Source organism: Tinamus guttatus, unplaced genomic scaffold, assembly GCF_059628265.1.
Source record: "Tinamus guttatus ecotype Peru unplaced genomic scaffold, ASM5962826v1 Tinamus_guttatus_pri_ptg000208l, whole genome shotgun sequence".
NCBI lineage: Eukaryota > Metazoa > Chordata > Aves > Tinamiformes > Tinamidae > Tinamus > Tinamus guttatus.
The window spans coordinates 5,439,918-5,455,613 of record NW_028288742.1 but is presented as its reverse complement, the minus strand read 5'-3'; the positions used below and the strand labels follow the sequence as shown (position 1 = coordinate 5,455,613).

The 15,696-nt window shown below is 38.3% G+C and overlaps 1 protein-coding gene across 5 annotated transcripts in view; it reads right to left on the bottom strand.

The window, feature by feature from the left end:
- LTBP1 (latent transforming growth factor beta binding protein 1) overlaps nt 1-15,696 on the bottom strand; it is a 184,405-nt gene that overhangs the window by 117,536 nt on the left and 51,173 nt on the right. For 3 of the 5 annotated variants that reach the window (XM_088524194.1, XM_088524191.1, XM_088524192.1), the window contains one exon: nt 8,310-8,477. In XM_088524194.1, the coding sequence (XP_088380320.1) occupies nt 8,310-8,477 (168 nt within the window). Of the gene's footprint in view, nt 1-8,309; nt 8,856-15,696 lie in introns of those variants that run through there. The other 2 variants (XM_088524193.1, XM_088524195.1) reach the window with 2 other exon arrangements.

The following is a 15,696-nucleotide window of genomic DNA, read 5'->3' as shown; positions in this document are numbered from 1 at the left end:
ACCTATATAACTTCAGATTATTTGAGGGAAAAATAAAGAAATAAGGTGTTCTAGTACTGGCACGTAGCAAAACAGAATAAATACACATATTGTTTGATTATAGTAGAAGAGGCGTGCTGCGTACAGCGGCCTGGCTAGCTGCGGGCAGCTCCCGCCGGTGCTTACGTTACGTGGCTGGTTCAACCCACGGGCTCCTCTCCATGAGGCTTCAGTGAACCCGTGTCCCTCAGTAATGACAGGAAAAGCTGACACAAATTCCTCTCAACTTGTGGTATCTGCAGAGTATTAAATATTAAATTTGACTTCATAGCTGAGCACATCACCTTTATGCTAAACTAAAATACTACCAACAAATATACATTATTCAATGAATAAAACATAGATGAGAAATACTGACTGTGACTGGGTTTCTTAAAGCTCAAAATCCTTCCTATGAGAGAAGTACCTATTTTCCTTCTATGCATTAACTGGCATCCCACAAGACTTTGTAAGAGGTTTAAAGAAAAAAAAAAAAGCTTTAAAGACTCCCATGATCTTGAAGTTATTTCACATTTCTGGATCTCTAGCTGAAACTCATTTCACAGTTCAGATTTTTTATAGATTGATACAAACCTTAAAAGAATTTAAATGTGTGTGTGTGTTTATTGCACACAGTCATGTTCCAAACGAAACATCCAGAACTCCCCGAGTGAATATGGTACAGAACAGTCCCCCTGATTAGAGAGATGCTGAAATTATAGGAAAGAATGGACACAGCAGGAAGCTGCCGAGGGTACAGGGAAAGGGGAAGCATCTGGAACAGAGGAACAAAAAGGAAAAGATAGAGGAGATGGGTGGAAATGGAAAAGACTGTGATCAGTAGAGTAACACTAGCTGCTCGCTTCCTTCTGATGGTGTTGTATCCAAAAGGCCGCGTTTAATACAAATCCATTTGCTGTCCAAGAAATCTAGCCATGGTAAACAGTACATTTTAGCCAGAAAAGAAATCTATCAGCCTCTTCTGTGCTTGCATAATTCAAAGGTAATTTTTTTTTTAAGCCAAAGTTGGCACATACTTGATCTTCGCTGAGGTATGTGCAAAGACATTTGGTTTAGCAATAACACGATTATAGCTGTACAAGGTAGCGCGCTTATTTGAATAAGCAACAATGCAAGCATTCAAATAAACACACTCCTAGTTCTCCCTTCACAATACTTACAAGTCAGCTAATCCTATAAGTTAAAACCATGTACAATAAAATAAAGCATTATGCATTTTAATTTAGTGCGCTGCTTTGCTTCAGCTTTGAGATAAATGTACTCCGTGTGTTTTTGAACAGCTGCAGGTGTGGATTTTATACCCTTTCCACTTGTGTTTTTTCCTGTGACTGCACATCCAAAAATTGCCTTCTCTATAATATACACTTTGGTGAGTGCTTTAAGAGCAGATGGACTTGTCTTCAGTGGTAGTGTGGAGTGTATAAGGTGAACAAGGGAGTGGAAATGAGTTGCTAACAGGCCTGTCTAAGTTCAACCTCATTAAAATCATCTGGCTGCACAATGTATTTTCTTTAAATTAACATCTGGCCTCTGCTGGAATCAGAAGGGAAGATGTCAAATTTGAACAATTAGTTTAAGATTGAAAAAAACAAAACACAAGCCAGCCCTCATAGTTGCTGTACGCTGTATGGTACAGACAAGACCTATTTGTTGATAACAAATATTGGTAAATACAGAGGGAAAGAAAGCCTTCTGCCTGGGCAGATGTGGATATCAGCAACAACCACCCGCCTAAGATATTTCCTCTTTGTAATTTGAGTATAGATGGCCAAAACGTGGAAATGCCTAAAAACTCAGAGTGGTATATTTACTTACCATAAAGGCAAAAATTTAGGCCCACCAGTGATTCAGTTTAGGAAGGCCTAAATTACACTACTTGAGCTGAAAGTGAAGAAAACTTTTATTCTCCAGTCTTCTCAAATTCACTTTATAGAATGAAGGCAGGTTCAAAAAATGAATCCCTATTAAGTTGATGCTTGTTGTAAATGTTTCCTCCCAGAATCAGCTTGCTGTTTTTTTGCATTGGCTCTTCACACTGGGAAACATATTTTCCTCAGCATCTTCTATAAGGCAAAAGATACAAACAACTCCAAGTAGTTCTACTGTTATTTGTCTTCCTTTCTATTCTCCTCGCTAAGTCGAGTGCCCTTTGCTTTGCTACAGCTGCTACAATGCTGTTGCATGAATAAATATTTAATGCATGGCAGTCATTTACGCAGATTATGTTTCAAATTACTAGCTGAAACAGTGAATAAACTCCAATTCCCTATTATTTATTTCGTCTTCTGGGGGAGAGACACAATCTATCCAACCTGCTCAATTACTGCTGTTGCATATTTAAAGGTTGTCTTTTGACTGACTTGTCTGAGAATTCTGATTTTTCAAGTGTCTGCCAGGTAAAAAGAAAAAATATTTCATCTGGCAGAAAAAGAGCATTAAAACAATAAAGCCTGACAGGACGGCACTGATAATTACTGCAGGAACAGTGTAGACTAATCTTTTACCAAATAAGGCTACAATGTAGACACTATGGAGAGAGTAAAAAGGCTAAACTGATACTACAGCATGAATAGCAAGTCTCTTGCATCATGATTACTTCAGGAAAGGATAATCCTATGGCAAGTCTAATTGAAGAAAACTAGAATATTTCAAAGCAACATTTTACTCCTATTGCATAGGAGACAGCACTCAAACAAGACCATGAATCATGCAGTTATTCCAGAAGTGGCCTCCTCATCAACTAGGATATCCAGTTGGATATTGGAGCATTATCAAGTATCAAAGTATTTTAAAAATCAGTTCCCCTCAGTTATGTTACTTAGTTATGCATGTTAGAAGGAACCTAAAAACAACTCTGCATGACATTTGTTATCAATTATTTTAAAGCTTCAGTTTGAGAGGCTGCATCTGCATCTCCTCAGTCAGAGTTGAAGCCACAGGAATAGCATTTTGTACAGATTGGACATGGGTCATCTACCCAGGGGTGCCACCATTCAGCAACCAGTAAATGCACTTGCTGTAAATACAGTAAATACACAAGGTGTTGTCTTTATTGCATCAAACACAGCAGCAATTATAACGGCGCCTCCCACAAACTGCCAGGAAGGCTTTAAAACTCTCTCAACTCTATACAGATGCATCTACAAGCTCTTGGCCTTTCACTCTGCCTTCCCTGACACACAAGCTTTTATGTCACCGCATTTCCCTCTGCCATTATTTAAAATAATTCTCTCTTTGTACTGCTATGCATGCGCATCAACCAAAAACCCTGGCAATCCTTTGGGAAACGTCACAGACTAACGGGTACCCATTGCATGCAGTAGGGCAAACACACTGCAGTACACAGCAACTGGCAGCAAGAGAAAGCTATGGTTTAACATCCTGTTCCTTAGCAAGGAAATTAGGTGTTCCTTTTATTTTTGTTATGCCAACACCAAGCATTATGGCAATACCCAATTTAAAAAAAAAAAAAAAAAGTTAAATGCCATTTATTGCTCTTGGATCTCCTGTCATACACAAACTACAGTTGGAAAAGCTTTGGCTTGCTTACAGAGTATTGCCATTTTTTAAACCAACACCAAGAGGTTTTTACAATCATTTGACAGGACAAGAAACATTTGAAGGAAGATTAACTTGTGAAGCAGTGATAGAAATCCATGCTCATGTAAGTCTGAAGAAAATTCAATCAACTTTGGATAAAAATTATCCGGCCTTAAGTGAAACTACTCTCCCTAGATTGGTTCCTAGATAGGGAATTCTATGAAACAGTAATTACACACTAATTCCTCTTACTAAATTCCCTCCAATCAACCCACTGTTTTAAAATGTTAGTCACATTTTCTGCCACTACTTTCAACACAAGACCAAATAAAATGTGAGCAAAATGTTTACGCTTCTCCTTGGAAATTGCTGTCTATACACAACTGGAAACTTTGGACAGCTTCAGTTATGCAAGAGCATTTTACAGAATTGACAGAGTAACACAGGAAAAATCTTTGATACTTCTAAAAAGGGAAGTTCCAGAATTCTATAGGTTAAATCATTATTTGCCATTACAAAAAGGAAGTAGGTTGTTTTAAAGGTATCACTTGCTGACAACATAAATATTTGTGCATTATTGCAGTAGGGCACAGTATATGCAGATTCTTGTGATCCATGCTGAGAATGCTCTAAAATAGACTGAAATGCCTTTCACCTGGAGCACAACAGCACCAACTGATCTTCTCATTCTCCTTTAACTTTGCAAGAAAGCAGGGCTCACATGGACTGCAGGCCCCAGTGCAGAAATCTGATATCATTTCCAAGTCCATAACTAGAGCACATTCTTTACAGGGATCAGTGAAGCTGTAAGGAAAATGCTTTTTGATTTTCTATTATATTCAATGAAACAAAGGAAAAAAAAAAATCTCTATCATCTTCCCAGGAGAAGCACACACACAAAAAAGTCTCTCATCATCTGATCTTGACTAACTACGGCTGACGCAGGGAGAGCAGGAGGAAGGACAATCATGAAGATACCAGGAAAGAAGGCGAAGGGAGCGTTAAAATGAGGGAGAGATACCAAGGAATGATACAGAGTGATACAAAATGGACTAGGAGAGCAATAATTCTATTGCCAGCTTTGCCACAATCATCATCTATGATCTTGGGGGGGAAAACTAATCCTTAAACTCTACTGCTTCTCCATCTGCAGAGTGCTGTTATTTTGCTGTTTTGACAGGGATACGGCCAAATGATCAGACACAAACTTAAATGAAAATATTTGCATTTCCATTCGAAAGCATGCAATTCTTTTTAACTCATCATTTTTAAGAGTTTGAATGGACTGCTTTAAAATAAAACACTGGGCTGCAAATTAACAGTGGATATAAACCTCAGTATTAGCTGACTGCTTCCTTTACTACGTTCCATTATTCCTGTGCAATGAATGAGACAGGAATCCTGTAGGGGGAAAAAAAAAAGTAAACCTATAATTAAAAGCATATGTTAATAGGACAAAAATTAAAGACTATGGAAAATATTAATTTGGGCATGTAACTTCCACAGAGAATGACCCAGGACCCTCAAACGTTATTCTATATGCTCCCCTTCCTATGCACATATACAGACTGTTACACAAGCCTCTCAGCGCTGCAGTCCCATACAACCTGCACCCAATCCAATAGAATAATGAGAATCATCTATTCAGCAGAAGTTTCCACTCAGATTAAATGCTTTCATTCCAAGCCAATGAAATACTGGATGTCAGTTAGCTTAGCTGTGCAACATACCCCATTCACAAAATGAAACCGTGAAATACAGAGTTTCACTGAAGCACACTGGCAATCAAGGGGATCCTTCCCTTTTAAATACCAAGTTTTCATCACTTGTGGTTGAAGTGTTGGAGCTCTTTACGAGATCTGGCAAAATCCTAGCTACCTGAAAAGTTATGCTCTCCCCAGTCTGTTTCTTGTTGCTGTTTTTCATTTTTAATGGCTTATCCATATCTAATAAAACCTTCAGGAAACCAAGAATTGTTCCTCGTCTGAATTCACTGCTACCAAGTTTCAGCTGACATGACCAGCGGAGCAAATTTAAGAATCTGAAGTAACGTATGGAAAAACTCAAGCAGCTTCAATACAGGCATCACAGCAAAGGCTCTCTGAAAAAAAATGTTTACAGAGCTCAGCAAAATGTTTTAAAGAGCAACATAAATTATTTTGTTCATTATTAGAAACAGTGACTAAAAACACAACAGAGGGACCGTTAACTGCGATCCACTCTCAGAAAATCTAAATTAAATAATAGTGTACTAGGCTACTGCTTGTGCTAAGGAAATACATTCAGACCTAGCCACAATCTACATCAGTTTCCTAATTTCCCACTCACAGTAGGCGTATATTATTAGTAATAGGAGGTAGTTTTCCAAATAGGGCATGTGAATTTATCCTTTCTGCTTTTAAGAACAAGTACTTTTTAAAACATAGTGAAGAATTTCTGTTCACTCCTGTTTTAAATATATAGTTTCTGACACAACATTCTGTTTTATGGTTGTACTTTTTAATGTCAAATGGTCACTAGAAGAATTTTCATGTATTTTGGAAAAACAGTAAAAAAAGCAAGTTTAGAATAGGACCTTAAGAGCAAAAAGCACAAACAAAATATAACACAGATGTTAAAAATACAAGAAAAACAAATGATCTCAGAAGACCCAAATTATTTCTGCTTTATGGATCTGCTTTAAGGAGACATCAGGAAAGCCTGAGCTAATGAGAGACATTAACTGGAGAACAAAAATAAAAATCATTAAAATAGTGGGTGTTTTAAACCCTGAATCAAGAGCTCCTGGAAAACAGGGAGCAACGAAAGCTCTCTAGCTGGGGGGATCTCTCCTCTCTGAATACAAAGACATAAAGTTCCCTAAGTATTTTTATCTGCAATTGGAGAACCTGGAAGCCACAGTTTAGATTTGTTTCCTATACCTCTTCTGTGAAAATGATCCTACCCCAAGCCATTGTGAATGCTTCTGGTGATGACAGCCACACAAACAGGCTAAAAATGTCTATATTTGCAAAGTGACTTGCTATTCCACCTTTTGGAACATAAAGCTCTCCTGGTTTTTATCGAATATAATTATCAACTGCTCGTGTTGAATATTTCTAGCAGTCTAGAGTGCAGGGTGAATCACAAACTACATGGCCTGAGGCCAGGAAGGAAGGTGCATAACATGTCTTAACAAGTCAATCACCAGCATCTAAGTTTAAGCATTTGAGAGGAGATCAGGTTAAGGCACAGATTTACAAAGCAGACCAACTACATGATTGCCCATTCTCAACATTTCAAAATTAAAAAAAAGAGAAAAAAAAAAAGTCATGTGAAAAAAAACACCCCTATCATTTTACAGCAGTTAGAAAACATATAGTAAAATGTACTTAGCCGTGGTTTTCCATATTAAGAGTAAAAAGAAGTATAAAATGTTAGTTACTGTCCCTTTATAAAATCCTTTTTTTTTAAATGCCTCAAAACAAACAGACAATACCAAAATATGTGCTATACTGCTATTTTAAAATCCTGCTGTTATTATCATTACTCTAAAACACATATATTATACAAATATGTATATTATCAGGGCAAGTGCTATACATTTCAGGAACTTTCATCTCTAGCCTGACAGGCTAATAGGAATCCTAAGAAAGAGACTGCTGTTTGTATCGTCTGCCTGGATGGAAAGAAGAATAATTTGGAATAGCTTTTTTCTCCTTCAGAGCCTGAAATACAGTGCACTTTGAAAACGGCAGTATTGGCCAGCATCAGCACTGCCTGACATTGTGTTTATATTAGAAGGAGACTAAAATTACAACATTCATATCTGGCATTCTTTAAGTGCAAATCAGTAAAATAATTTTAAATTTTCGTTAAAAAAGATACTACGACATTTTCATACTCACTGCGAAAATACTTTCAGTGAGCAGTTAACAGCATGATATTGTGAAACAACAAAATTGAAGTGTTTGCACATCTGTCTCGACACAGCTGCATCTCTCCTAGCTTACAGGACTAGTATTTGCACACAAGTTCCCACCACCATCATATACTGTACAGTTAAAATACTCCAATCTATTATCCCAGACAACCTTCAGGACTTGTTTCAACCTGATCAAATAGTTACAGGGTTTAGACTAGCATATTGTTAATACTCTCACTGAGAAAAGCCTTAGCAGTGAAATGACAAGCTTCAATACTTTTGCTTAGACTTCACATTATTTCAGTTTCAAAAAATGACAAATATGAAATCTGATTTATTCACAGCAGTAAATACATCTAAGTTATAAACTCATATGAACTTTTTAAATAGGACTGTAATCCTAAGCATCTCCTGAACAAATTTTAGTAGACAGTTTCACTCTATTAACTGGATTTTGTGTGCATTTCATATTGATTCAGGAAATAAAAAGGGAAAACACTGAATCTGTCATTTTCCCTGTTTATCAGCACAAACTCTGAGGGGCAAATTCTACCAAAAGCTTCAGCTTAGCACATTTCAGCCCTGCAGCTGAAGCCTCAGATGAAAAGTACATTTTTTTATTTCCCCCCTCCGGCACAAAAGGAACTTTTGGGAACATTTCAGAAGGATCCCAGCGAGCGAGTCTAGCACACAATGGTTCCTACTCGGCACAGCCCTCCAAACAAAGAGTAACAGATGCACAACTGGTATTAATAACTAAATATCTCCTCCCTCTGTTAGTCGGGAGAGGACAGCTAAGGACAAACACGGTTTCAGGGGTACTTACCTACTCGGAAGTTGGTGGCTGTCAGCGTGTCAGCAGCGTGGCCGTTCTCGCTAATGAGGGTGGTGGTATTTCCCTTCTCACAGTTGTTCTGACAGTTGCCCTTGGTACAAGTCACTTTACAGATGCTGGGTGTAAAGACCACCTTGATGCGGCCGGTGTGGTTTCCCACTGTCAGCGGGGGCAAAGAAAAAAAGAAAAACAAACAGATCACTTTGGCATCCATTGATTTCCCTCTAAAAAGTTGCTGTCTCTTTTTTTTTTTTTTTTTCCTTTTCTTTTTTAAAGAAGAAGGGGGGGTGTAGAAAAAGGCGACAGGTCTACAGGAGGAGGGCAGGCTGCAGTGCTCTCTCTCATAGATCTCCAGTGGTGTCTCTGAAACAGGAGTAGGAAGCTTAGCAAACAGAACTCCGGGATACGCTCCAAAACCACATTTAAAGTCAAGTCACTGGAGTGGGATTAGTAATCACAATGCTGCACTTTATTCACAGTCAGACAAAGCGCAATACCAAGGGCATGACAGCTTAAATAGCCAACCCTGACAGGCAGATGTAATGTAAAGAGGCTGGCTGTGCACCTAGGGGTGAATAAACTCTTGTGTCCTCCTGCATACTTTTCCTGTTTCTGCACTTATTAAGTCACTATTTGTAGCTCGACCCCTGGAAATGTTTTAGGCATGCGGCATGTCTGAAAACATCTGTCTCAAATCTCCTGGCACCCCAGCCCGAAGTGGTCAAACCTTGTGACGCAGCTGCCTGGACCCATTTTTTCACAGTCTTTTGGCACTATTTCCCCACAAGGATTTACATATTAGAGAGTGAGCTTTGCTGTCAGCCTTTGTTTAAATAACAAATAGCTAAGGCAGAGAAATGGGAGAGTAAATACCAATAATTGAAAATACCAGTTTTGAGCTCTAGAAGACAAAAAAAAAAAAAAAAAAAAAAAGCTATGTTTTCATTGTACTTACTTTTTCAAAGCCTTAAAAAACCCTAAAAGAAATGAGACTGAGGAAACATTAATTCTAAATTAAGCTCATTAGCAAACCCTTTTTTCTTGATTTAGGAGCAGATATATTTGACTCCTCTTCTAACAGTGGAAGAAAAAAAAAGTATTAAAGATAATAGCTAGTAAAATTAGGAAAATAAAATTTTAAATTGTCTAAAAAGCAAATATTTTGCTCTCTCCACACTTTTTCATAAATTCTTCAAGCCCTGGCAAATATACTAGGACATCTTTGTGAAAACTGTTCATAAACACTTTCATAACAAATGTAACCATCCCTAAATAAGACGTGCTGCACAGAAAGAAAAGCACCTCCTCCTTCCTGTCATAGAAATAAAAAGGTTGCCAGTGAGTTGTCCAGCCTAGTTTATGAAATGCCCTCTGGGAAAACATTTTTCTGAAAATCTCAGGAAAAATGAAGAAAATCTTCCCACTTCAAACAGAACATAAAGCCCTCGTATTTCATAAACAAGTAAGTTAAAACAATTGTGCCAGCTGTTTTGTCTACAGCAGAGGCACTGATCTGTCTGCACAGCAGCTGCATTACAGATGCTCCCACCTTACTCTCCCTAAACAATACTTAGAAGCAGCACAGACCAGACAGACACAGAAATAAAATATTTCATCTTGAGGCTCTTAATGAATTTCAGAAGCACCCTGGATGCCAAGCATTTCTCGAGAAAATCATTAATACACCTTTCCCAAAAGGCAGAGGTCTAGCGGCTCGTGAACTATGGTCAAGTCTCTTTTTTTTGTTGTTGTTACAGCAAGCTTCACAAGCGATACTGCAATTTTTGTATTTTAGTTGGATGGTTTCATATATTAAAAAAAATTCCTAGAAAAGCCCGAAACATTTTCAATTTTATATTTTCAGATGTTTTAGTAACGTTTTTCCTTTAGGATGTGATCTAATTAAAAAAACATGGTTGGTTGAGTCACAGAAGTCAGGCCTGCCTAAACTGTAAAAATTACGGTTTGGGGGGACCTGGGCAAATTTTCCAGTCTCGCTAAAAAACAAGTTGACTTTGTCAATATAGAAGGATCTAAACTGTGATTTAATTCTCCTCCATAACGCTTTGTACTATGTTGTTGAGTCCCAAGCCACAGTGTAATCTAGGATCACTGCTAACAATAGTATCTACAGAGAAAAGAATATCCATAAGCAATATTTAAATGTGGATTTTCAGAGAAGAAGACTTGTAAGTGTGCGATGCAAGGCCCCACACCTGCAATTACGCGACATTGCCTTTATTAGAACAATACAATTCTCATGGATATTCCTGTTTTATTCCTGTTACATAGGGCCAGAAACAAGACAGCTTCATATACTTTGACATAAGAGTATTTTCTCAATTTTTCTGAGATTTATTGGAAATATAATTTTATAATTATTAGTTTCTTTTACTTGCCTATCAGATCACCACTTCCAACTCTCCCAATTCTTTGGGAGACACTTAGGAAAAATAAGAAAATAAAAAAGGCCTTTGGGCAGAAAGCTCATGGGCTCATGAAGAGAAAGAGCAAGTGATACAAGGCAGAAACACCATCTTCATCTTTCTCTGTAGCTGTACCCAAGTGCATATTACTGTCCTCACACATCCTGAGGTTCAGGAACTTGAACAGGGAGCGTATTAAATACACAGTGAAACTGAAGAGAGACCATCCTTCTCCTTAAATAAAGCATTTTGCAGGAACCTTGCAAGGTTTGCTTCTTGGTTTTCTTGCATTCTCATTTCTTATGTGTCTTTCCATTCTTCTCCAGAGAAGGGATAACTTAGTCCACAATGAGAAACTATATCCTTCAATATTTTTTACTTGGTTCACAGGCCTTAATGTTATTTCAAAGCTAGAGAAAGCCCATTACCACTACACTGTGGACCTCTCCTATGCTTGAGCTAGCTTATCTTGAAGAAAAAAAACATGCATTTTTAAGGCAATATACAGATTATTTTCATGTTTAAACTTGAGCAGCTTTACTGATCATGCCACTGTCACATGGACACAAAAATATCTGCAACTTAGATTATTCCAAATCCATTTCTGGAAAAAAACAAAGATAGTGCTAGAGCACCGCAACATACCTGGAATCATTTTTTATATAGAGACAGAAATGTATCATAAACTCTTCAAAACCAGTTTTAAACATGTGGAAATGAAACACCTCACCACACACTTAAGTATAACACCAGACTGTGACAAAATCGGAATGGGAGACTAGATAAATAAATAAGTCTAATGAAGGAAAACAAAAGCAGAAGATACAAATACCAAATCAATAGCAAAGCTACTGAAAAAAAAATGGCAGAACTACCAATAATTTATGATTGTTGTTTTACTAAAAATAGGAGAATCAGTATTACCGATGCTAGCTAAGTCTTCCATCTCTGATCTGGACAGCAAAGTTACAGTGGGGAGCTCAGCCAGCCATGCTATCGCCCTACAAGGTACTGTCTCGTGGTCTAAGGAGCCTTAGGTGTATCTGTGAAAGGAGAACAGTGGAAGAATGTACCCATAATTTCCAAAACCTGCGACTCTCTCTTGGGAGAGATTCAAAAACAAAGATGCTTGGATAAACTGATGAGATTTCAGTTGGAAATTGGCACTGCACAGATGTGATTTTCTTTCCATCTCTCTAAGTCACTATGATATAATATCATGAACAAGGCAAGCTCCTGCTGTGATAAATTTATGACTTAACAACAACCGCTGCAGGAGAAATGGAAAATATACGCAAAAAGCTTCTTCACAGAATCCTTGCTGCCCCTGTAACGACAAAGAGCGATTTTTCTTTCCATTAGAAGCAAAGGAGACTGAGTTAAAAGGGGGAAGGCAGTCAGCAGGGCTTAGGCCCAGGTGGCCACAGTGCCTCACACATTTGTTCCTGGGCACAGTTACCTAAGGTGAAGGACTCCTAACAAATCCCTTGGTCCCTTTGTTTGCGATGCTACTCGGCCTTATTCTCTTTCGAGAAGAATTTCTATAAACTCGTTTTTTGTCTTGCTTTTATGGCTGCCCTCGTAGCTCCGGCATCCGGCAGGGGTTTCGCTGTGGCAGATCTCAGAAGATTTGTGGCATGTCCCGGCTTGGTGGGAAGACAATGAGCAAACAGCAGCAGCAAAAGCAGGACTGGGCCTCTGTGAGAAACACGACTGCACTGCACTGTCTCACAGGACAAGCGGGGCAAAGAAGGGAGAGAAAATATTTTAATGCGTTTATATTATTGCATGTGTAACGCTCTCATGTTTCACAGTGATTTCACCAAAAGGATGTGTTTATTCATAATGAAAAAAATCACGAGCAATGATTTATACTGCAGACTTAGCTGGTATAGCTTATAGTCACCTCTCCCATCACCCTTGCACTAAAATCTTCTGTGACTCCACTTTGGGGTTCTTTAATAGCTCCCCTTATGACACATATCCAGAGGATGAAAGAGAACTAAGTAGTCACTTCTAGGTTTTCCCATAAGTACCTCCACGAATGACATGCACTGGGGGTTTTCAGGACATCCTATTTCTACACTGAAGTCAGGCTGTTGTGTGCATCTATGCAGAATCTTATGAGACCAGAAAGATTCTATCTGGAGAAAATACTATAATCTGTTCCCAAAGACAATAGATTGTAAAGTGGGTTTATCAGATGATAACCATGATGCATGAGGACAACTTAGGAACAGAAATATATTTATCTTTTCCTCAGATCAAAACTGATAAAGTTTTAAACAAAAATAGATTCAGTCGTTGAAACTGACAGATAACCAACTCCCTTTCTCTCCTTTCCCTCTCTCTCTCTTTTTTTTTTTTAATCAAATGCTGACAGAATAAAAAAGGAAGAGGAGGAAATTACATATTTCCTAAGCCAGATCTCTCCCAGCTATTTTACCAGTCCACCTGCTTTAGTTCTTGCCATTAGACGTATTTGTTCAGCCAAAAGGAAATCTGACATTGTATAAAAATCTACCATGTAAGTAAAATAGTTAAGGTTTTAGAGCTATTGCCTAAAGACCTTTTTAGATTTTTGACAATATATAAGGAAGTGCTGCCTTATCACCACTGAGTCATCAATTAAAAGAAATGCTCAGCTACCCAAGACTAGAACTAGTTGAAACATGGCTATCATACATACTGCATGTGTCAAGAGCCTGGAATGTGAACTTAGAGTAAGAGCTAAGTGTGGGGGTAGGAATAAAGGAGAATCAATAAATTTATGCACAAACCAGAGGCAGATCCTTCCTGAATTTCCTATTATACGCTGAGAGTGGTACAGTCACTAGGCCTAGAAAGGCCTAGAAGCGTGTTAGAGAGATCACCAATCTCCCCCTCTCTCTTCTTCTCAAAGCAGGATGAAATAACAGTACAGCCAGAAAGTCCAGCCATTCTCAAAACCCTCCTATTAGGCAGTTTCCACAGCCTCCCCAAGGAATGTATTCTAGTGCTTCAGCCTCTCTTTGTATTAGTAAGTTTTTCCTAATACCTAACCCAAATCTCCCCTGTTGCATTTAAGTGCTTTACTCCCTGCCTTATCTGCAGCAAACTGTAAAAAAACCTTTATCTCTCTGTGGATCAACCTCTGACATAGTTGAGACCACTGCTCTGCAGCTTGTCAGGTTCATCTTCCCTAGACGAAGACTATCTCATTTTTCCCTCTCTTCCCAAAATGCCACATTTTGTAGCTCTGCATTCTCTCTCTCTTCTTTAATTCATTCTCTTAGTTCTCATCTTTCCACCAAGGCAGCTAATACTTCATTCACCAAGATCCAGTGCCTTCTCCCGTGCTTAACCCCCCTGGTTCTGTATGTGCGCACACTCCGTCACCCAAACATTTTGAACACCAGGGGAGATGGGCATATCAGCCTGCCCTTGAATTACCGTGTCTAGACAGCCATAGCTGAACATTACAGGTAGTTAATTACACCATTCATTCCACCCTTTGTTATTTCTATAACTCTTACTTTTGCTGTATTTGTATGATATGACAGCTATTTCCTGGGTTAAAAAAAAAAACCCATGATCTCTGATATTCTGTGACACTAAGGACTCAGTTCTGTTGCCCTTAAGGAAGTCAACAGGACTATTCAAAAGCAGTGCACTGTCCCGCTATCCGTTACAATGGTAACGGAAAAGTGGCCTCCACAGATTCTTTCTTTTTGTCATTCTTACCATCACTGTTATCAGACAAACACACATTAAATATACTTATTTCTAAATCTAGCCACGTCATTCTATGCCAGCTCTTCTTCCATGTTCCTTGTTCATGTGCTCCTACCAACACCTTCTCCTTCCTGGTTTGAACCGAGCTCTTAAGACTTCTTGGTTCTATTGAACTCCTGTTTCTTTTCCCTTTTGAAGGTCTCTAAAAAAGCCCTTTTCCTTCCCGATTACCACAGGGATACAATCTCTTCCTCACTCCCTGTCACAGCAAAGGGAAGATCTTCTGCTGATTTCCTCATAAAAAATAAAATAAAAAAACTAACATACAGCAAAAATTTCAGTCTATGCTAGGAAAGTTGAGTAGTCTACCCTTCAGTTCTTTTAACATCTGCTTAAGATAGAGATGCAGGTATACAATCTATTTAAAGGAATTTACTATAGCAAAAATTGCCTCCTTCAGCTTGGATTTCTTCATGAACCTTGATATGCTCTGACAAACTCTGTGCTGTCTACAACGAAGGCTTGTGCTGTTTTCTTTGACAAGCATGGCCATTAGTACGGTATCTCATTAAAGAGGTAGCTGCTCATGCAGCCCAAAGTGCAAAAGTAGTTTTGAAATTAGTCACATTTATGCGCCCCAGAAGTTTTCCTCATAAAACATTCTCACTCAGACATAGCCTTTCTAGTCCAAGCCAGATAAATTTGCAGCAATCACAATCCACTTTGTTCCATGCAAATGCATAACACATGAATCACACACAGACTGGAAATATGGGATCTCTGTCAGCAGGTTTTATGAATAACCTTTCTTCTCCTGTCTACTTTATCACCACAATGATTCTCTATATGCCATCCTCAGGCAGAAGACGTCCTATCTTGGATCACGGCCATTTTCCATGTTTAAAACAACGCGAAAAAAAAAAAATCCAACCAATAGTTGATATTAAGAAGTATATCTATTATTTCCCTTTACATAGCTTGGGGTGCTCCAGGAAAAACACAGCTCAGAATAAGTTAACAGAGACCACAATGTAGTTTGAGATGCCTGACAGAATGGCCTCGATTCTGTTTGATTAATTTACAGGAGGATTTTTTTTTATGTTAACATATTTTAAAGTTATAACACACAGCCTAGATCCACAAAAGGATATTACACTAAGAAGGTTAGCATCTCAAAGTTAAAATTTTAGCCTGAAATTATACCTCCACTCAGTGCTAGACCTTCTTGCACAAGGGAC